The sequence below is a fragment of the Simochromis diagramma genome, unplaced genomic scaffold (genome assembly GCF_900408965.1).
Source record: "Simochromis diagramma unplaced genomic scaffold, fSimDia1.1 OVJJ01000596.1, whole genome shotgun sequence".
In the NCBI taxonomy this organism is placed as follows: Eukaryota; Metazoa; Chordata; class Actinopteri; order Cichliformes; family Cichlidae; genus Simochromis; species Simochromis diagramma.
Window position 1 is genome coordinate 25,184,606 of NW_024387245.1, and position 22,181 is coordinate 25,206,786.

At 40.8% G+C, this 22,181-nt stretch overlaps 2 protein-coding genes across 2 annotated transcripts in view; both read right to left on the reverse strand.

The window, feature by feature from the left end:
- The window catches only part of LOC120714375 (protein asteroid homolog 1-like), a 33,725-nt gene extending 23,864 nt beyond the window's left edge, over nt 1-9,861 (reverse strand). Inside the window, exons 1-2 of the mRNA XM_040000557.1 lie at nt 8,623-9,861; nt 8,312-8,516 (exon numbers count right to left, since the gene is read on the reverse strand). Of these exons, the coding sequence (XP_039856491.1) occupies nt 8,312-8,516; nt 8,623-9,825 (1,408 nt within the window). The 5' untranslated portion in view covers nt 9,826-9,861. The remainder of the gene's footprint in view (nt 1-8,311; nt 8,517-8,622) is intronic.
- Nucleotides 9,862-11,942: 2,081 nt separating this feature from the next.
- On the reverse strand, nt 11,943-21,897 carry LOC120714374 (protein asteroid homolog 1-like). The gene is made up of 4 exons (XM_040000556.1): nt 20,553-21,897; nt 20,244-20,448; nt 15,080-15,245; nt 11,943-14,999 (listed from the first exon to the last, which is right to left on the reverse strand). The coding sequence occupies exons 1-4, from the start codon at nt 21,762-21,764 to the stop codon at nt 14,234-14,236; spliced, it is 2,349 nt and encodes a 782-aa protein (XP_039856490.1). The 5' UTR covers nt 21,765-21,897; the 3' UTR covers nt 11,943-14,233.
- Between the last annotated feature and the right edge of the window lie 284 nt (nt 21,898-22,181).

A 22,181-nucleotide genomic window follows, 5' to 3' on the forward strand; every position in this document is an offset into this window, starting at 1 on the left:
CATTTCCCTATAAAACCAGCCAGTGGGCTAAAGCTCAAGTCCTACTCAGGCCAACACATTGCTGTGCGTGGATATATTATGTTACCAGTACAGTATGGGACTCAAAACATCACCCTACCACTGATCGTTGTTCAGGGAGACAGACCAGCTCTGATTGAACGAAACTGGTTAAAGAAACTACAGCTGAACTGGAAACAGATTTTCACAGTACACAAGGTACTGGTGCAGAAAGAAGCAAAGCCAGGAGTACTAGAAGTGATTCAGCGCCATCAGGCAGTGTTTTCGGATGACCAAGGCTGCATAAAGGGATTTAAAGCTAGAATCCACACTAAACCAAACACCACACCAATTTTCTGTAAAGCTCGCCCAGTTCCTTATGCACTAAAAGAAGCTGTGGAAAAGGAGCTGGACAGATTGGAAAAGGTGAAGGTTATTTCAAAGGTTGAGAAAAGTGAGTGGGCATCCCCTATTGTTACTGTGCCAAAAGCAGACAAAACAATTAGGATATGTGGTGACTACAAAGTCAGTGTCAACCGGTGTGTTGAAGAGGAAAGATATCCACTTCCAAATACTGAAGATTTGTTTGCCACTTTAGCTGGAGGAACATCCTTCAGTAAACTTGACCTTTCTCATGCCTATCAGCAGCTACAGTTAGATGAAGAATCAGAGAAGTATCTGGTCATCAACACACACAAAGGTCTCTATAAGTACAATCGCCTCAGCTATGGTGTTTCCAGTGCTCCGGCTCTTTTCCAGTCTGTGATGGATCAAATCCTTCAGGGGATGGAGCATGTCACCTGCTTTTTGGATGACATCCTCATCACTGCTTCATCTGAAAGGGATCATTTGAAGAGGTTGGAGGAAGTACTCACACGTCTGGAGAAGCATGGTGTCAGAGTGAAGCTTTCCAAGTGCCACTTTCTTCAGAGCAGTGTGGAGTACCTGGGACATCGTATTGACAGGGATGGTCTGCATCCTTTAGAGGAAAAGGTAGCAGCCATAGCAAATGCACCAGAACCAACAAACGTCACTGAACTGAAGTCTTTTCTTGGTCTTCTAAATTACTACAGTCGATTTTTGGAAAATCCATCCACCATTCTTCAGCCTTTGCATAACCTGTTGAGAAAAGATGCTAAATGGATTTGGACCATGGAATGTGCAAAAGCATTCAGGGATGCAAAAAGTCTACTGCTGCAGAACAAAGTGTTGGTGCACTACAGCACAAATCTGCCATTGAAGTTAGCCTGCGATGCATCACCTTATGGATTGGGCGCAGTCATCTCTCATGTCATGGAAAATGGAGAGGAAAGGCCTGTGGCTTTCGCATCAAGAACATTAACTGAAGCTGAGCGAAAGTATGCCCAGATAGAAAAAGAGGCCCTTGCCATAATTTTTGGAGTAAAGAAATTCCATAAATATCTGTATGGAAGGAAATTCACCCTCATAACAGATCATAAGCCACTGCTGGCTATACTAGGGCCAAAGTCAGCTGTCCCAACACTCGCTGCACTAAGAATGCAACGCTGGGCTCTTATTCTAATGGCATACAACTATGACATTGAATATAGAAGATCAGCTGAACATGCTAATGCAGATGCATTGTCACGTCTACCTCGGAATACGCCAGACAACATTGCAGAGGAGGGAAGTATCTTCTATTTCTCACATGTGGAAGAGCTACCAATAGTAGCTAAAGACATTGAGAGAGCAACCATGAAAGATCCAATCCTCAGCAAGGTCTGGAGCTACACCATGAATGGGTGGCCGAGTTATATGCAAGACGAATCACTTAAGCCTTACTTTACACGCAGACACGAGCTGTCAGCAGAACAAGGATGTGTTCTTTGGGGACAACGGGTCATCATTCCACCGGTTTACCAACAGAAAGTGCTGGAAGACCTGCATCATGAACATCCAGGTATCTGTCGTATGAAAGCACTCGCTCGCAGTTACCTGTGGTGGCCAGGCTGTGATGGTGATATACAAGAACTGGTTCAAAGCTGCTCAGTCTGTCAGGCTGTACAGAAGTCACCACCCGTTGCACCACTCCATCCGTGGAAGTGGCCTGAGAGAGTTTGGCAACGGATTCACATTGATTTCGCTGAAAAAGGCAAGCAGTACTTTTTAGTTGTCATTGACAGTCATTCAAAATGGTTGGAAGTGTTCCCTATGCCATCCATTACCTCACACAACACCATTTAGGTTTTGAGAGGGTTATTTGCTTCATATGGACTTCCAGAAGAGCTTGTTTCAGACAATGGACCTCAACTTGTGTCAAAGGAATTCAATCAGTTTCTGGAGTTAAATGGGATCAGACACACAGCTGTTCCTGCCTATCATCCTGCATCAAACGGGGCAGCAGAGAGGTCAGTACAAATCCTGAAACGATCTCTGATGAAAAATGTGCTGGAAGCAGATGGTAAGGCCACATTGCCACTCAGTCATCGTTTGGCAAACTTCCTTATCATGTATCGCAGTACACCGCACACTGTGACGGGTCGTACACCAGCAGAGTTGTTCCTGAAACGTCAGATCCGGACTCGCTTCAGCCTGCTGAAACCTGAACTAAGCAGACACATTGAACAGAAATAGTCTGAGCAGAAGCGACACCATGATTACAAAACCCAACCTGTTCGTGTTTTTTCGGAGGGAGACGCTGTGTGTATCCGAAACTTCAGGGGGAGGGAAACAAAATGGACTCAGGGAACCGTTCTGAAGAAAATGGGAAGTGTTACTTACCTGATACAAGAGGGACAGAGAACACGCACAATACACGTGGATCACCTGTTACCATGGAGACAGACTGTGGAGAAACCCCCAGTTATATTTTCACCGGTTTCAGAGGGACGGCCAGAAGTGATTATGGACAGTGTTGTTCCAGAGATACCACCAAGTCCACCTGGGATTTTAACATCACACTCCTTACCTCCTGAAGCACCTAAACAGACAACCGATGAACCACCAGTATCCACCCCAGAAACCACCCAAAGCCCATCTGTGGAACGCAGATACCCAGAGAGACGCAGAGTTCCCCCAAAGAGACTGAATCTTTGAAAATGTAGAGTTATGTTTTAGTTATTTACTGCCAGTTATTTTAGAAGTGAAGGGTTAATAATGGAAGTAATGGCTACATTTGTTCATTGTTCGTAAGGGCCACAGAATATTTCTTTTTGGTGGGGGCAGTGAAATACATTCTTTAAAGGGTTGCTTATTTCAATTACAAATCTAAAAGGGGAGGAATGTAATAGAGTGAATTGTTGCCCCCCAGTGGTAAAATACAGAAGTGCCTGTTACAGGGCTAGTTCTTGGTTGACCAATATATAACAACAAAAAAGGGTAGTTTTCTGCACCGCTAAGAAACAACAAGTTAGTGTGTGATGTCCTGCTGTTCCATTAAGGGAACCTATCCACGTCCTTCTGTCCTGATCCTTTTAAGAGCCTAATCCAGAATATCACACATATAGTTAGGGCTGGATCAGGTGACCATGAATCCTCCCTTAGTTATGCTGCAATAGGTGTAGACTGCTGGGGGGATTCCCATGATGCATTGAGTATTTCTTCTTCAGTCATCTTTCTTACTCACTATCTTTTATTAGATGTCTCTGCATTTAATCGTTACTTATCTCTGGCTCTCTTCCACAGCATGTCTTTGTCTTGTCTTTCTTTTCTCATCCCAGCTGGTCACGGCTGATGGCCGCCCCTCCCTGAGCCTGGTTCTGCTGGAGGTTTCTTCCTGTTAAAAGGGAGTTTTTCTGGATGAAGCTTGCAGCCATATGTTGTATTTGAGTTTTATACTTTTTCTAGCTCAACACATGGCAAAATGTGAAAAAGTCAGAGGTGTGTTTAAAAAATACTGAAAATAAGGAGGGAATTTCAAGTCCAGAAACAAAAACTAATAGATTAATTGTTGTGTTGTGCTGCCCTCTAACAAAGTTTAAACCTCTGATGCCATAAACACATTAACCTACGGCTTTGCTATTGTTTAAGCAGTGAGGTCAGGTATCCAGGTGACTGTGTGCTCCAAAGAACAGCTTCAACCTGTTCACCCTGATCCGCCTTTGACTGTTCAGGTCTGAAAAGACAAAACTGCTTGCACCTGTTTCAGATTTTCTGTTAAATCACATGACCCAGAGTCTCACCTAATCCTCCACCCTCCTCACTGATTCATGTCTGTTTCTCTGAGGAAAGAAAAATCAGCTATTGCAGACTAAAAACATCCTGGTCATATGTGCAAATGTACATTTGCTGTACAGGAAGTCGTGGTTTGTTCCCCGGTTGCTCTACTCTGTGTGTTTTAGTGTCCTTGGGTGAAATGCTGAAACCCGAGTTCCCCCCAGTGCACCTACTGGAGGATGAGTGTGTGAATTTTAGGTTAAAACACTCAGAAATATAGAACTGTATGAATGGATTAATAAACCAATCAGTTTCTTTGTAAGAAAATTTAAAAGCAACAGGTTGACCAAAGTGCTGTACAAAGTAAAAAAGTAAAACAAACACAGAAAAAACAAAAACAAAACAATTAAAAGCTAGGGAGTAAAGACGTGTTTTCAGACGGGATTTAAAAATGTTCAGTGTTGGAGAGATCTTAATTCGAAGAGGCACAGCAATCACAAAGGCCCGGCCTCCTCTGTGTTTCAGTCTGCTTCTAGGAACATTCAGAAGCAACTGATCAGCTGACCTAAGAGTTCTGTTTGGAGTATTTTTAGTTAAAAGATCAGAGAGGCACAAGGAGCTAATCCATTTAGAGACTTAAAAACAAGCAATAAAATCTTAAAATCAGTTCTAGAGCGTACTGGAAGCCAGCGTGAACGAGCCAAGACTGGGAAATTATGGTCACGTTTACGTGTGCCTGTCAAGAGTCGGGCTGCAGCATTCTGAACAAGCTGAAGACGAGAGAGCAGAGCCTGGCTGAATGAGGCGTGCAGTGATAAACTGCTTTGCGTGTTTAAGTAAAGGGTTAGAGTTCTTTATTCTGAATATAATCATACAAAACAATAAAACCACATTAATTATTCATCCATAATGCAAACACACATGCAGCCTCATAGCCTTCTTTCATTGCAGCTGAGTGATGCTGTGGACGCATGAATACATCAGTAATAAAAAAAAGATTATAGTCAGTCAGTACAGTATGTTTACTTGTATCACAGAACTATGGAGCCCATTACAACACTGGTTCATCCCTTGTGCCTTCACAGGTCTGGTTACAGTTTAAATTTTTTTCTTTAATTTGGCTTCATTAATTACTTTAATAATTACTTGTTTAACACTGTATATCTCATTGTTTTTATTTGTCTGCTACTATTCTGTATAGCGTCTTTAAGTGTCCACGAGATTTCACTAATACCCAGTGACTGATTTTGTAAATAACACATATGCACCATATATACTTAACACATCACATATTTTTCGTTACTCTGTTTCTGCACGCAGGTTCTTAAATTCTTGATGTTGCTTGGACACAATAGCCTAAGATCGTTTATCAGCAGGGGTTAAAGTGAGAGTTGGTAGGTGGAGGAACCCTAAGATCAGGTGTAGCCGTGCAGCGTAGGAACAAGAATCACTTAGAAATAAGTCATATAGTAATTTGCAGGGATAGAACGAATCAACAGTCCCAACATTTAAAGATCACCAGCTGCAGCAGGAGAAACAGAGAGGACAAGTTTAAGGCAAATGTTAAAGAATTACTTTTATAAATGAAGAGTTAAAATATAACTCGTGGATCATCAGTGCTCAAATTCATGAATATGAATGAACTCTGATCATTTTTGTTTGTAACTGCTGTGTCTGACTCAGAGCTGCATCACTGAGCGACAAAAAGTTCAGGCTCATGAATATTATTTATGAACAAACATGAATATAAAATCAGATCAGATCAGTGCTGGTGGGGAAAATGAAATTCTCACAGATTTAATCACACACTCGTCCTGTTTTGAGGGCTTTGGGTTTTTGATTCGTGTTCATCTTTCTTGTTTTTATGATGACAGTGTTGTGATACTATTCTGTTCTTGGCTTTTGTGTTCAGTCATTATTAGAGACAAATTGTTGAAAAGAGCTACTTTTTACTGTCTTGAACTGTTTTACGTTTTCTTGAGTTTAGCTTATACCGAGAAAAAAAAACAGATTTACCAACATACAGAAATAAAATGACCTTTGACCCTTAGTTGTACCACTAAATCCTCTACTTCAAACACTTCATTCAATTGTGCAGAAAAAATAAAGAACAAAAAATTAAATTTAAATATAAACTATTTGACCTGTATAATTATCATCTGTTTTCAGTATGGCTTCATGTCACATCTGAAGATCTTTTAAAAAAAGAGCATACAGAGGATGCAGTAAAAATAAAGTAAAAGGGGAAAAGGACACAGGATCCCTTTCCAAAAAGTTAATGACAAACAGTCTTTAGGTTCTCATACAATTCCTTCTTTTCTCCTCTCAGTGTTTTCTGTACTTCTTCAATCGTGTCTTCATCTGCCAGCCGGTGAAGGAGAGGTCCACAGTAAAGCCTGACAAAGCAAAATCTCAGTTAAAGTTGATGAAGTGTGTTACACATCTGTGGAGCACATCATTGGTCTGGTGTTTACCGGGCACACTGAGGTTCTGGTAGAGGGGAACACAGCAGCTGGTTCAGGTGGAGGCTCTGCCTCATGCAGCACTGCCATTGGCTGAAAGCATGAGCCACACGGGGCTGCCATTTCCTCCTGATAGCTGCATCCTTTAAAGTTTTCATCTTCCTCTCAAACTCGTCCTCTACAGACAAAATAAGACAAAGTTTCAGTGACTCAGAACCAGAGACCAGCAGCAGTTTGTCTTCTTGTTCAGGCTGATGTGGAAGCATCAGTGCTGCTGCTGTCACACAAACTCTGACTACAGGAACTCTGACTACAGTCCATCTGCTGACTGCCTTCAGAGAGACTAACCTGCTGACAGCTGACTGTGAATAATAAACAGAATAATCAGATTTATGGAGCTGAAACTGTAGAAATTTCATCAGAATGGCAGAGCTGTCACAGGTGTTCCTAATAAAGTGACATGTAGCTAGGGCTGCTCAATTAATCGAATTTTAATCTCGATTACGATCTGGGCTTTCAACGATCATTAAAAATGACTGAGTCGATTATGAGCCCCTCCCTCGTGCTTTACTCTCGCGCTGCTCCGTGTGGCAAATGGAGCGCACCTCTCTGCATTTCGAACACGTGTCACAACAATTAAGAGCAGCGGTCCCCGACCTTTTTTGCGCCACGGACCGGTTTATGCCCGACAATATTTTCATGGACCGGCCTTTAAGGTGTCGCGGATAAATACAACAAAATAAAACTAGTACCGGTACCGAAAAAAAGAAAATTTATTCATAACACACGTGAAAAGACCCAGGAAAACCGAGTAAACGATAAAAACAATAACAAAATAACGCCAAAAACCGATAAAAACCCTGAAAATCACACATTTCACACCTGAGCCTCAACTCTCGTGGCCCGGTACCAAATGACTCACGGACCGGTCCGAGGCCCGGGGGTTGGGGACCACTGATTAAGAGGTCCCGAGGGAAGCTCAGAAAGCTAAGCAGAAGTTATTTGGGACAACTGTGGCTCAGGGGGTTGGGAAGCGCATCTATAACTGGAAGGTCGCCAGTTCGATCCCCGGGCTCTCTGTCCTGGTCGTTGTGTCCTTGGGCAAGACACTTTACCCTACTGGTGTTGGCCAGAGGGGCCAATGGTGCGATATGGCAGCCTCGCTTCTGTCAGTCTGCCCCAGGGCAGCTGTGGCTACAACTGTAGCTACCTCCACCAGTGAGTGAGTGAATGAATAGTGGCATTGTAAAGTGCTTTGGGTGCCTTGAAAAGCGCTATATAAATCCAATCCATTATTATTTGGAGAGGAGAGTGACTGCTGCTGGTTGAAAAGAGAGGTAAAAAAAACTTCAGTGGTGTGGAAACATTATGGATTCGCGGAGTCAGACGTGGATCAAGTAGACACAGTGTGTAAACTCTGCTACAGTGTCGTAGCTGCACCACAGAGCAACACTGCAAAGTTCACTAAACATAGATGTTTACATTTTTCATTTATGTTTTATATTGCAAACATTTGCACTGTTATCAGTATTTGCACACTATTTTATATTATTTTTTGACCATCTTTAAAGTCATTATTCAATACATTGTTATTGTTAAATAAATATCATCAAATAATCGAGATCTCAATTTCAGTGAAAATAATCGTGATTATCATTTTTGCCATAATCGAGCAGCCCTACATGTAGCTATGCATTTCATTGTAAATATCCATCATGGTATCAAGTAAGACTTACCTGGACCATGTTGGTCAAACACAAACCCCAACAGGAGGGCGTGGAGGCAGTGGACAGTTTCAGGTTTTGGGTGGTGTTGTAGCCTCTTGAACCAGAAAACAGTCACACAGACTGGCAGCTTCAGCTGGTCGGGGATGTTTTCTAAGGCTGAAGTCTGAACCTGCAGAGCTTCTTCAAACACCCTGCGACGCAAACCCTCAGGAGCCTGCACAGAGAGGTACCACACAGACAAGATGCTCACATGTACCACAGAAACACATCTATGACCTGTCAGAGTAATTAAACACATATTTATTGATTAACCTCAGTACCTTATGCAGACGCTGTAATTTCAGTTGTTTCTGTTCATCACTGCTGAGGAGTATGGATGGGACACGTTTGTCTTTGATCTCTTCTCTATCCCTGTCATATTCAGTGCACATCTGACCTCCAGTTAACAGTCCATAGAAGTACTGTCTGATGGGGTAAGCAGCTGTGTAACTGCTGCGCTGTGAAAAGTCCTCCACAAGAGCAGGCAGCAGAATAGTCTTCTGATCTAAAACACTTATGACGAAAGTGGTGAGTTCTCCATGCTCAACTTTTTTACTCACCCATGTCGGCAACTCAAGACATTTTTTTTCTGGTTGAACATATTTTTGAATGGCGAGTTTGAAAGTTTGGTTCTCTTTTTTACCAACATGATTTAAAGCTTGACTCAGAGCACGTTCTCTCTTCTGTGAGTCGTTCAAACCATCCAGATTCACTTTACTTAGAAACCTGAGTATACCATCCAGTCTTTTAATCCTGTACTCACCAGGTGAAGATGATTCATTTGCAAAGCTACCCCTATCTTCTAATCTTGAATAATCATTTCCTGCTATTGAAGCAAAGACTGGCATGAGAGCAGGGTCCAATTTAAAATGCTCACAAAACTTTGAACGTGTGTAGAGCTTAGCAGGAATTTTGCCATCCTCTTTGCTTTTCCACTCAAAGTTGTCAAGATGAAGGAAACCTTTGTGCACATCAAAGATGTAAAAATCCTTATCAATGGACAGAACAGGACATTGATTCTGATTTGCAGCAGAAACAATTACAGGGTCAGCCTCTCCTAAACACTGTTCAAACATGATGTCTTTTTCCTTTAAGATTTCTATGAAGACATCTTTTACCAGAGGTGGTAAGACGTTACATCCTTTTGGTGCAGCGTCAGGCTCAGTCTCTGCTACTGTCTTTGCTTTTTCCAGTTTATGTTTTAGACGAGACACAAGATGTTCACGCTTCTCAGGCCCTGAGCCTCCATCCAGGAAGACGTACGGAGTGACTTCACAGTCCTGCAGAGTCTTAAAGAAGTTACAGACCTCATCTTTGAATCCAGGATAATCTCCTCCACAGCGCTGGTCCAGCTTTGGATCAGACGTATAATACAAAGAATAGTACAGAGCTGCACCATCAATGATGAGACCTGTTTTTTCTATGTTAACCTCTTCAGAGACAGAAAAATCATCTATAATTTTCTTTAAGGTTGAAACCTCCATGATTCCTTAAAGTGTTGTGAAGGTGAGCGGTGGTTATTGTGCTAATGCCTCTGTGTCTGCAGATATTTACACACCTGCTAGAACATCATACAGGTACACACCCACACTGACAGAACCAGTCACACCTGTTCTGACTAATCTAGCATACCTATGTTACTCTTTGGTTTGGTTTCTTTTATCTTCATGTTGTGGTCTTCTGTTTTATTTCATTTGATTTGATTTGATTTCAAGTAAACTCATGTGCCCTGGCTTTTTGTGAAACAATTAATTGGTTCTCGACCCGTCAGAGCATTCACCCATACTTTTAAATGACAGAGTAAAAACGGTGTTAGTGGTAAGTTAGACAGAATCATTACCTCAGACTGTCTTCTGATTATTGAGAGAAATAGAAGTGGAGATACTTCTGTTACAAATGCAATATTAATATAATATCAATAGATAATAATACAAATTTTATTTCAATGCATGTAATCACTCGGATCATCTTTTATGTAGAACATAAGCAAAGAAAAACATTGTACAGCTGTGGTCAGAAGATCTTAATAATAACCCCGAACCACCAAGGCTGCAAACAAGCCGACAGCTGAGCTACTAAGTTATACATGAAACAACACTATTTTTTTTAAAGAAAGATAGCGATGTAGAAATACACACGACTGTGTTTTCAGATAAAAGTAACAGTCACACAGAGAAAGGCAGAAATAGATGAGGAACAAACGGTGCTAAAAGAGAAAGTTATCATATTCATGAAGCTAAACTTAATAAATTGTGCGTTATTGATCAGTATTTACTCAGGTTTGGATTTACGCATTTGTAATATAGTCTTACATGTGTTTATATTGATTATTTGTGTGTGGATTGAAGCACGCATTTCCTGAAAAGTTACACACAAATCATTGTACACATTTGTGAGTCTAATTTTAAGCTTTTGGGTGATCCTTGAATGAATGTTTGGATGAAACACCCTCGCTTTCGCAGAGAATTCATTCCAACAGCATTTTGATTCTATAACTCCTCAATCACGATATCATGAGTCACAGGACATTCTGGACATTCACGGACACGCTTCATGCAAAATGCACCTTTTATTTGTATGGATGTGTGCAGGTATATGTATACGTATGTATATTTAGTGTACATGTAGTATAGACATGTACATGTGTATACTTATTGATATTTACAGATATCTATTACTTACATAGTAATAGTAGTAGTAGCATAGTTAAATTCATGTGAATCTCTGCTACACTTCATGTAACCTACCTGTGACCATGAAACCACCGACACTGTGCAGCAGTCACACAGTTCTTTACTTTGAATCCATCACAGTGCAGCAAACTAACCTGTTTATCCTGCACTAACCTGCAGAGGATGTTCATGTAACCTTTAACACAGTTTACCTCAGTTCGTTTAGCAGCAGGTTTCACAATATGAAAAAGCCAAAGTCTCATGTATGCAATGTGTGATTTAAAAACATGAGCACTTACATGTAAGCTTTAACCCTTGGATGCACAACCTACCAATACCTACGCTCTTTCTTTTTGTGGGGTCAAAAATGACCCCAAATAAAATCTGTTTTTGCAATAAACTGGGTGTTATTCTTCAAAATCTTTAAAACAAAGAGTTGTAATATATTCATATTCCAGGTATTCCTCATAAAACACATTTGTGACATGAGGCCATTTGCATTTTTATGTATTTTTTCATTAATTTTAAGAAATTGCAGTTTTTGTATCACTACCTCAGTCTTCACAAAAAATCAATGCTTTTTTGCAGTAAACTAAAGACATTTCTCTCATTTTGGTTAAGATGATATATCTTGTTCAAATAAAAGAGTAATTTCATTTTTGACATGTACATTTTTTTATTTTCATTCACATTTTAGCACTTAGCAATCAATCAATCAGGCGTCAAAACATGTTTGTGTTCAGAACTACAAATTAAATGTCTTTTATCAATTATTGTTTTTTTTAATGTCACAATTCCAACCCTCCTTTATCCGGGCTTGGACCAAGAAAAAAGTGACCCGAAATAGGCACTCTGGTGAAGTTACTTTGTGTTTGTGTTTGTATTTATAAGTAGTTTTAAATCTTGTGATCCACAAAACATCATAACAGTAAAAGAAATGACGGTTTATTGATTATTGAACATCAGCTCCAGTAGCCCTTCTTAAGTCTAACGATCGAGTCAACTGATAATCGCACAATATCTAGCTTAATACCTGGTTTCTATGAATTCATTAGCACTTCATCAGTGTTACATGAGGTTATAGTCTGAGAAGCAGTGCCAAGACAAAAGGTATTGATATTTATGCAAACAAAAAGAGAAAATAAAATGTCTTTATCTTAAATAATATTTTCTTTTTTCCTGCTAATGTGCCCGGTAAACTCTGTAACATTGTTCATGGTGTTACATGTGATTTCTGTGTCATAAATCTTTTACATGTTGGTTAAACTGCAATAAAAATGATGGGGCACATAAGGATGTTGAGTAACTTGAACTCAATAGTATAATGTGGACTCATGAAAATATTAATCCTTGATGATATTAGTGAACAAAAAAACCTCCAAAATCATATTTTCAAATTTGTTGTCCATAACGCAGTTGAAAAATAACAAATACGAATGATAATTTTAATTTTATTTTGTTTTTTATTCCAACATTTTATATCCCACTACGTTTTTCTGACCAATCCCAAAACAAAATAGAAAACATTCTTTTAAAACAATTTATTACTTAGACTGTAAATTAGTATTTACAAACTCATAAAGCATAAAACTCCTAACAACATGTTTCCTGTACTTGATGAGGTACGGGCTACAGCATGGAGATACAAATGACATGCAACACACACACACACACACACACACACACACACACACACACACACACACACACACACAGCATTAACCTTGTACAACAGCAGCACAAGCTGAAGCACAATATGCAACACAAACTGTGCTCACCCAACTTTATTGATCATCAATGACACGTTCTATTAAAAGGGTCCAGGTGATCAGGAAAATTGACAAAATGTGTCCCAGTCAGAAAAAGGAGATAGGGAGGCAAAAGGGTTAAATTAAAGTTTTATTTAAGTTTCTATTAATAACTCAACTAAAAGAGAAGGAGAAGCCGCTATGACCAGTTAAAGAAACAAACAACTCAGACATTGGTCAGTAAACTGAAAAGTAAGTAAAAAGAAAAAAAAAAAAAAGAGTTTGGTCACCAAACACTCCTCTCCACAGATCAGGCGTAAACAATCACCGAACATAGCTCTCTAGCTGCAACAACCAGAGCTCACCGTTCTCCTGCCTTAAATACCTTTAATTGCTGATGTGAGTCAGCTGTTCAAAAGCAAAAAGGTGGCACCTCAGGCAGGACATACGTAGGACACGCCCACACAGGCAACTTCAGGAGAAGGCCCTGCTAGGGCCGTAACAGAAACAAACACCCCTACAATCAAACACCAGTGAAACATAAACACAAACACACACACACACACAGGGACATTAGACAGAGCAAAACAATGTATTTATTTTTCATCACCTTTTATTTCCTGAACTAGCAAAACTCAGGCTGGTCCAAGTTTGTATTTGTTAAACTGAGCATAAAGGGGGGGGGGGGGGGGATCTGATGAAAAGAAAATCACCGGAGAACAGCATGAAATCACAGAGGTAACAGGATTAGGGGCTGTATGTCAGTATGAGCAAACAGAATATAAGGTGGCTGATTACAGACACCACCTGAGATTCAGCCTCAGATGCAGAAAAAACAGGATTACTCCTAAGCTGCAAATGAGCTCTGTTAAGGCCTTGAAGCAACAAAAATACTTCAGAAGGCACAGCAACAGCTGAACGGGTAAGACAAACACATTTTTACCATCAACATGCTAAAATTTAAAGAGGACCGGATCTGACAGAGACTACAATTTTTCTGGATGAGAATACTCTCCAAAAGGTGTTTGATTTCACACAAAAAAAAAACTTGTCTATACCAAATGATTTGTCTGATAAATTCTTGAAAGGCTCCTCCTTTCCTCTCTCAGCTGCTCATTAAACACCTGACTGGCATCCATGTTCCTGTTTTCTTCAGTTTCCTGCTGCTCATAAACTATATTTGACTTAGTGCAGCTCAATCACCTGACTGAAAAAAGTAAAACAAACCAAACTGACAGCTCTTTATTTCCCTGATTTTGTTCTTTTCTTCTTGCTGTATTAAATGTTGAGGCAGGATTGTGTTTTATTTCTGCATTACTTTAAGTTTTAAAAACGTCATCATGTTTATCCAAAAATAAAAGGAAGCCATTAATCTCTTAAACCTGCATCACTTCATTTCTCTGTGTTCTTAACGTCTACTGTAAAAATAATATATTTAGTAAACCACATTTAGCTGTTTTGACTCTTTGGTGTTATGGAGTCACAGCCTCTATGACAACAGACCCTAACTCGGCTTTCTTGTCCAAATTCTGTATAAATTCATCCAGACGTCTAGAAAGGAGAGCTGCACCATCCAAAGTGGGATGGATGCCATCTTCCACAATAAGACCAGGGTTTTCCCAGAAGGTTTGCCAGTTATCTAAGAATTTCACGCTGTTTTCTGAACACCATGCAGACAGCCAGTGGTTCAATGACAGCATGCGGCTATAGATGACATCATTGGTCTCATAGGGGAGGGGACCAGAGAAAACTACAGTGTCTGACATTTTTTTGGCAAAGTTACAAACTGATGCAATGCTAATTTTAGTGACCTCGGATTGACTGAAAATGCTGTCATTACTGCCAACGTGAATTACAATCTTCCCATATCTATGTTCATTCTGAAACAGCAGTTTCAGATAAGCTTTAATGTCACCTGCTCTTGCTCCTGGAATGGAATTGATCACAGTTCCTGGAGTCTCTAGCTGCACATCTCTGAGTACAGCATCACCAATAAGCAGAGTTTTTTCCACAATGTGTGGATTGTCTGGATTGGTTTTGGAATCTTCATCTGAGTTCTCCTCTTCCTCAGTCTTCTGTACTTGTTCCTCACTTGAGGGCCCTTCCCCAGTAGTTTTTGGATAAGAAATCGTCTTTAAATATTCATATAATTCCTTCTTTTCTCCTCTCAGTGTTTTCTGTACTTCTTCAATCGTCTCTTCATCTGCCAGCCGATGAAGGAGAGGTCCACAGTAAAGCCTGACAAAGCAGAAAATCTCAGTTAAAGTTGATGAAGTGTGTTACACATCTGTGGAGCGCATCATTGGTCTGGTGTTTACCGGGCACACTGAGGTTCTGGTAGAGGGGAACACAGCAGCTGGTTCAGGTGGAGGCTCTGCCTCATGCAGCACTGCCATTGGCTGAAAGCATGAGCCACACGGGGCTGCCATTTCCTCCTGATAGCTGCATCCTTTAAAGCTTTCACCTTCCTCTCAAACTCGTCCTCTACAGACAAAATAAGACAAAATAAGACAAAGTTTCAGTGACACAGAACCAGAGACCAGCAGCAGTTTGTCTTCTTGTTCAGGCTGATGTGGAAGCATCAGTGCTGCTGCTGTCACAGGAACTCTGACTACAGGAAGTCTGACTACAGGAAGTCTGACTACAGGAAGTCTGACTACAGGACGTCTGATTACAGTCTTAACCTGCTGTGACATGCAAGGGCATGAGTCGCCTCTGTGGGCCCTCTTCCTTTCAGTGTAGCCAGTAGTGATTCATATTCTACATTTATTAACAGTCCACGATGTCCATGTCTGCACAGTTTTCACATTGATTTCCCAACACTTTATAATCTACAAATATTTTTTGGTTAAATAAGGTTTTTTTTGTGTATCTTAAAACATTGAAAACTCCGATTACACTTGTAACACTAAAGACAACTAACAACATTTCACCAGAAACATGTTTTTGCCACTGTCATCCTCTGTCATGCTCACAATCTTCTTCTAGCCTGGTCCCCTGTTAACCTGCTTAGAGCCTCAGACTGTTTTTGACCTGTTTGGTGTTGAAACTCAACAGGGGTCAAAGCAGCTCATAAAGACACACCAGAATAACTGTAAATAATATACTTATCTTTGTAACTGAGAAAGTTTAAAGTTTTGAAACTTGTACTTAGAGTGTTGATACTGATAGATACAACTGTTTATAACTTAAGGTCTCCGCTATATGAGCTCTCCTTGTTTCCCATCATTTGGAGAGGAGGCTGTCGATGCTGCTTCAACCTCTCTGTTAGTTTCTGAAATGAAGGAACATCTTTCACATGTGACACTTTTGCATTGTTTTCAGTGACAGCTGATAGCTAAACCAGATTTTATTTTAAATTGTATAACAGTTAACTTCCCTCATTTTGCTCTTCTTGATTTCCTTCTTTTCATTTTTAATACCTTTTATTCTTCTTCCATGGGGAAAGATATCCCTCATGGTGCACATTCGCAATTACTTAGATAGAATAAATAGGCAGTGACGTCCAGTGTAGGACGGACAACACAATTTTATAAGTGCCATCAGAAAGCCTCCATTATATTGTTTTTTTCTTAACCATTCTTCCATAAAAAACAATTGTAAGGTCACTGATGTTGGACGAGTAGGCCTTGCTCGCACTCTCAACTGTAAATCATCCCACAGTTGTTCTGTCAGGTTGAGGTCAGGACTCTGTGCAGGTCAGTCAAGTTTGTCCACATCAAACCTACTCATCCATGTCTTTATGGACCTACTTTGTGCAGTTATGTGCAGTGATGTTGGAACAGGAAGAGGTTGTCCCCAAACTGTTCCCACACAGTTGGCCAAAATGTATTGGTATGCTGAAGCATTAAGAGTTCCTTTCACTGGAACTAAGGGGATGAGACCAGCTCCTGAAAAACAATCCCACACCATAATCCCCTCTCCACCAAACTTTACTCTTGGCACATTGCAGTCAGACAAGTACTGTTGTCCTGACCACCATCAAGAACAGACTCATCAGTCGGATATCCAGACAGAGAAGTGTGGTTCATCACTTTAGATAACATGTCTCCATTGCTCCAGAGTCCAGTGGCAGCTTGCTTTACATCATTGCATCCCACTCTTCGCATTGTGGTTGGTGATGCAAAGCTTGGATACAGTTAGTCGCCATAGAAACCCTTTACACAGGGCTCTCTACGCACTGTTCTTGAGGTAATCTGAATGCCACGCGAAGTGTGGAGGTCTGTAGTGACTGTCTGCACAAAGTTGGTGACCTCTGAGCACAATGCTTCTGCTTACTCTGTAATTTTACATGGCCTACTACTTTGTGAGTTGCTGTCATTCCCTATCGCTCCCACTTTGTTATACTGCCACTAACAGCTGACTCTGGAATTTTAGGCTACGTCCACACGTACACGGGTAGTTTTGAAAATGCAGCCTTTTCTATGCGTTTGGGCCTTTCGTCCACATGTAAACGGTGTTTTGGATCATTGAAAACTGAGATTTTTTAAAACTCTTTGCATTTACGTGTGGACGAGGAAAACTGAGATTTAGTCAACCAACGTCAAAGGTGTGCGCCATTTTTGACTTCACGCTGTGTTTACATGAGATAAATTTCTACAATGGCAGATATAGACAAAATACTGTTGCAGTTTTTTCACGCTTATATACACACACACGGAGTTACTTTCCCTCCATTTAGAAAGACTGAGGTGTCAGAGTGAACTTCTACTTCTGTGGCTTCTACATTCAACACATATGCTCTCACAACCCAAATCCCAACGCCAAAGCTGTCTGTTTCGGACGAAGACTGGGTCGAACCACCTCTTGATAGACAACTTTGAAAGCACGGAGGTACTTCCAGAAAAATGGCGAGAGAATTTTTGCATGTTGAGGACTTCACTTTTGACTCTTTGTGAGCTACTTCGTCTGCACATTGAAGCCCAAACAACCAAAATGAAGTTGCCTGTCAGTGTTGTAAAAAAAAAAGTTGCATGCACATTGCATTATTTAGCTGATGAAGTGAGGTTATGCAAGACTGCAAACGCTTTCGGACTATTAAGGCAAGTGGTGTTGAAAATAGTAAGACAAGTTTGTACTGCAATTACTGTTCACTTGGGCCCTGTGTTTATACAGTTACCAGCAAGTACAAAGTAGAGGAACTTGTAGCAGGGTTTTACTGAGCCTATGGAATTCCTCAGTGTATTGGTCCTGTGGATGGGACCCATGTGGAAATAAAGCAACCATCCATGAATTCTATGGACCATGTTAATGGGAAGGGTATGTTTTCTCTGAACATACAAGCCACCTGTGACTATAGGTATTAATTTATTGATGTTGCGTTGGCAAGGCAGTGTACACAAAACCCATATTTTTGCAAATTCTATGCTGAACACACATTTGAAAAATGGCATGAACTGTGGAACATAAAGAGGCAATTCCAGTTTTCCTTATTGAGGATCCAGCATACCCATGGCTTCCTTACCTAAAGAAAGAATACGCAACCGTGGGAAGCACTGCTCACGAACACTATTTTAGACTATGCTTAAGTCGAGCTCATTGAATTTGTTTTTACAGACTGAAAGCATGGTTTAGAGCATTGCAAAGGCCCTGGCAAGTCTCCCAGTTCGTGTTTTCGTGTGTTTTTGCTGTTTTATATTCCAGCGTGATATTGAGGAATAATTCCACCTCACTGTCTCTCCACACATAGGACTCCTTTCTGCTTTTATGTGCCATCTTTGTTTGTGCTTAACTGGCCAACATGGTTAGGATTATTTTGCCACCTTTTTTTTTTTTTTTTTTTTTTTAGCATGTTCTTGACAGCATTTGATTTGTTTTTTGCCTTTACATGTGGACAGAGATATTTTTTCAAAACTGCACGTGTGGTCCATTTTTTTTTTAACGAAAACTGAAAATCTCTGTTTACAAAAGTACCTGTGTACATGTGGACATAGCCTTGGTAGGCAGGAAATTTCACGACTGTACTTGTTACACAGGTTGCGTGGTACCATACTGGAATTCACTGAGCTCCTGAGAGCGAAGCATTCTTTTACTCATGTTTGTAGGAGCAGTCTGCATTCCTAGGAGCTTGAGTTCATACACCCTAGACCACGAGAGTCATTGGAACACCTAAACTCAATGATTTGGATGGGTGAGTGACTACTTTTAGTACAGGGTGTGCCATTTATATGGATACACCATAATAACATGGGAATGGTTGGTGATATTAAAGTCCTGTTTGTGGCACATTAGTATATGTGAGGGGGCAAACTCCTCAAGATGGGTGGTGACCATGGTGGCCATTTAGAAGTCGGCCATCTTGGATACAACTTTTGTTTTTTCAATAGGAAGAGGGCCATGTGACACATCAAACTTATTGGTAATGTCACAAGAAAAACAATGGTGTGCTTGGTTTCAACGTAACTTTATTCTTTCATGAGTTATTTACAGGTTTCTCCTTGTTCACATGTCGAAGAGGTTAACACGTGAGGAGCGGATCGAAATTGTGTTGATATCTGGTGAACGGAGTAACCAGGTCATTGCAGCAGATTTCAATGCAAGACACCCTACGAGACCACCCATCTCCCATGCTACAGTTAGCAAACTGCTTGCTAAGTTTTGTGAAACTGGTTCAGTGTTGGATTTGCCAAAATGTGGACGCAAGAAAACTGTCACTAATGAAGAAACATCAGTGGCTGTCCTAGCTTCATTCAGCAAGAGCCCACAGCGTAGCACTCGCCGCGTGTCACTGGAGAGTGGCATTAGTTGAACATCCCTTCTGCGGATATTAGCTACTCACAAATGGCACCCTTACAAACTCCAGCTACTGCAGCATCTCAACGAGGATGACCCAGATTGGCGCACAGAATTTGCAGAATGGGCAAAACAAAAATTGGAACATGACCCTCAGTTCACGCAGAAGATTTTGTTCAGTGATGAGGCAAACTTTTATGTGAATGGTGAAGTTAACAAACAAGACCACCGCTATTGGTCTGACACTAACCCACATTGGATGGGTCCCTCCAAGACTGTTGGAACAACAAAAGTGATGGTTTGGTGTGGTATATGGGGTACAACGATACTGGGTCCATTCTTCATCAATGGAAACATCAAGGCCACTGGATATTTGAAATTGCTACATGATGATGTGTTGTCCTCTTTATGCACTGAAGCTGGCACGTTCCCTGAGTTTTTCCAGCAAGATGGTGCACCACCACATTATGGGTGCCAGGTCCGAGCATTCCTAGATGAACAGTTTCCTGGAAAGTGGATTGGTCGTCGTGGGCCAGTTGAATGGTCCCCAAGGTCTCCCGATCTGACCCCCTTAGACTTTTATCTTTGGGGTCATCTGAAGGCAATTGTCTATGGTGTGAAGATACGAGATGTGCAGCACCTGAAACTACGGATACTGGATGGCCATATATAAATGGCCCACCCTGTAGTACAGTATATTTTCTATCCATTATCTGGGAAATATATACCATGTTACCCAGTGAGACTTACCTGGACTGTCATGGTGATACATAAACCCCAGCAGGAGGGCGTGGAGGCAGTGGACAGTTTCAGGTTTTGGGTGGTGTTGTAGCCTCTTGAACCAGAAAACAGTCACACAGACTGGCAGCTTCAGCTGGTCGGGGATGTTTTCTAAGTCTAAAGTCTGAACCTGCAGAGCTTCTTCAAACACCCTGCGACGCAAATCTTCAGGAGCCTGCACAGAGAGGTACCACACAGACAAGATGCTCACATGTACCACGGAAACACGTTTATGGCCTGTCAGAGTAATTAAACACGTTTATTGATTAACATCAGTACCTCATGCAGACGCTCTAGTTCCAGTTGTTTCTGTTCATCACTGCTGAGGAGTATTGATGGGACACGTTTGTCTTTGATCTCTTCTCTATCCCTGTCATATTCAGTGCACATCTGACCTCCAGTTAACAGTCCATAGAAGTACTGTCTGATGCAGTAAGCAGCAGTGTAACTGCTTGGCTGTGAAAAGTCCTCCACAAGAGCAGGCAGGATCATTGTCTTCTGATCCACAATATTTATGACGAAAGTGGTGAGTTCTCCACGCTCAATTTTTTGAAGAACCCATAAAGGCAGCTCAGAATCAGTCTTTGTTGGTTCAACATATTTTTGAATGGAGAGTTTGAAAGATCTGTCCTCGATCTCACGAACGTGATTTACAGCATTTTGCAGAGCGTGTTCTCTCTTCACTGAATCATTACAGCTGGCCAGCTTCAATTTGCTTAAAAATGTGAGCATACCATGCAGTCGTTTGATGTCGTTTTGGCCAGGTGAAGATGATTCATTTGCAAATATTTCTTTACCTAATCTTGAACAATCATTTCCTGCTATTGAAGCAAAGACTGACATGAGAGCAGGGTCCAATTTAAAATGCTCACAAAACTTTGAACGCGTGTAGAGCTTAGCACGAATTTTTCCATCCTTCTTTCTTTTCCACTCAAAGTGTTTAAGATGAAGGAAACCTTTGTTCACATCATAGATGCAGAAATCTGTGTCAATGGACAGCACAGCACATTGTTTCTGATTTGCAGCAGAAAAAATCTCAGGGTCTGCCTCTCCTAAACACTGTTTAAACTCTATGCCTTTCTCCTTCAAGATTTCTATGAAGACATCTCTGACCAGAGGTGGTAAGACGTTAGGCCTGTATCTTTTTCGTACAGTGCAGCCAAGCTCAGTCTCTGCTACTGTCTTTGCTTTTTCCAGTTTTTTTTTTAGATGAGACACAAGATGTTCACGCTTGTCAGGCCCTGAGCCTCCATCCAGGAAGACGTACGGAGTGACTTCACAGTCCTGCAGAGTCTTAAAGAAGTTACAGACCTCATCTTTAAATCCAGGATAATCTCCTCCACAGCGCTGGTCCAGCTTCAGATCAGAGTAATAATACAAAAAATAGTACAGAGCTGCACCATCAATGATGAGACCTGTTTTTTCTATGTTAACCTCCTCACAGAGAGAAGGTATCTGATCTATCAAGTCCTCTAACTTTAAAATTCCCATGATTCCTTAAAGTGTGGTGAAGGTGAGCGGTGGTTATTGTGCTAATGCCTCTGTGTCTGCAGATATTTATACACCTACTAGAACATCGTACAGGTACACGCCCACACTGACAGATCCAGTCACACCTGCTCTGACTAATCTAGCATACCTATGTTACTCTTTGGTTTCATTTCTTTCATCTTCATGTTGTGGCTTTCAGTTTTATTTAACTATGTGGTGCAAAATGAAATGTGTTTCATTAACTTTCCAGCTCTGTTAATATATCAAAGATACTTAGTTCTTTAAGATAAGAAAACGATATGATAAACCTTTATTAGTCCCAAACTAATAAAGGTTAAAAAAGGTTTTATTATCAACACATGTCCCAACTGGTGTTTAAAAAATCAGTATTTAAATTCAGTAATGAACTATGTTGTG

Bases quoted from the DNA above. Each gene is read 5' to 3' on its own strand.
- LOC120714374 (XM_040000556.1), bottom strand. From the start codon at position 21,764: ATGGGAATTTTAAAGTTAGAGGACTTGATAGATCAGATACCTTCTCTC. The intron at 20,449-20,552 runs GTACTGATGTTA...CTCTCTGTGCAG, and splicing joins AACTAGAGCGTCTGCATGAG to GCTCCTGAAGATTTGCGTCG. The intron at 15,000-15,079 runs GTAAACACCAGA...CTGCTTTGTCAG, and splicing joins CCAGAACCTCAGTGTGCCCG to GCTTTACTGTGGACCTCTCC.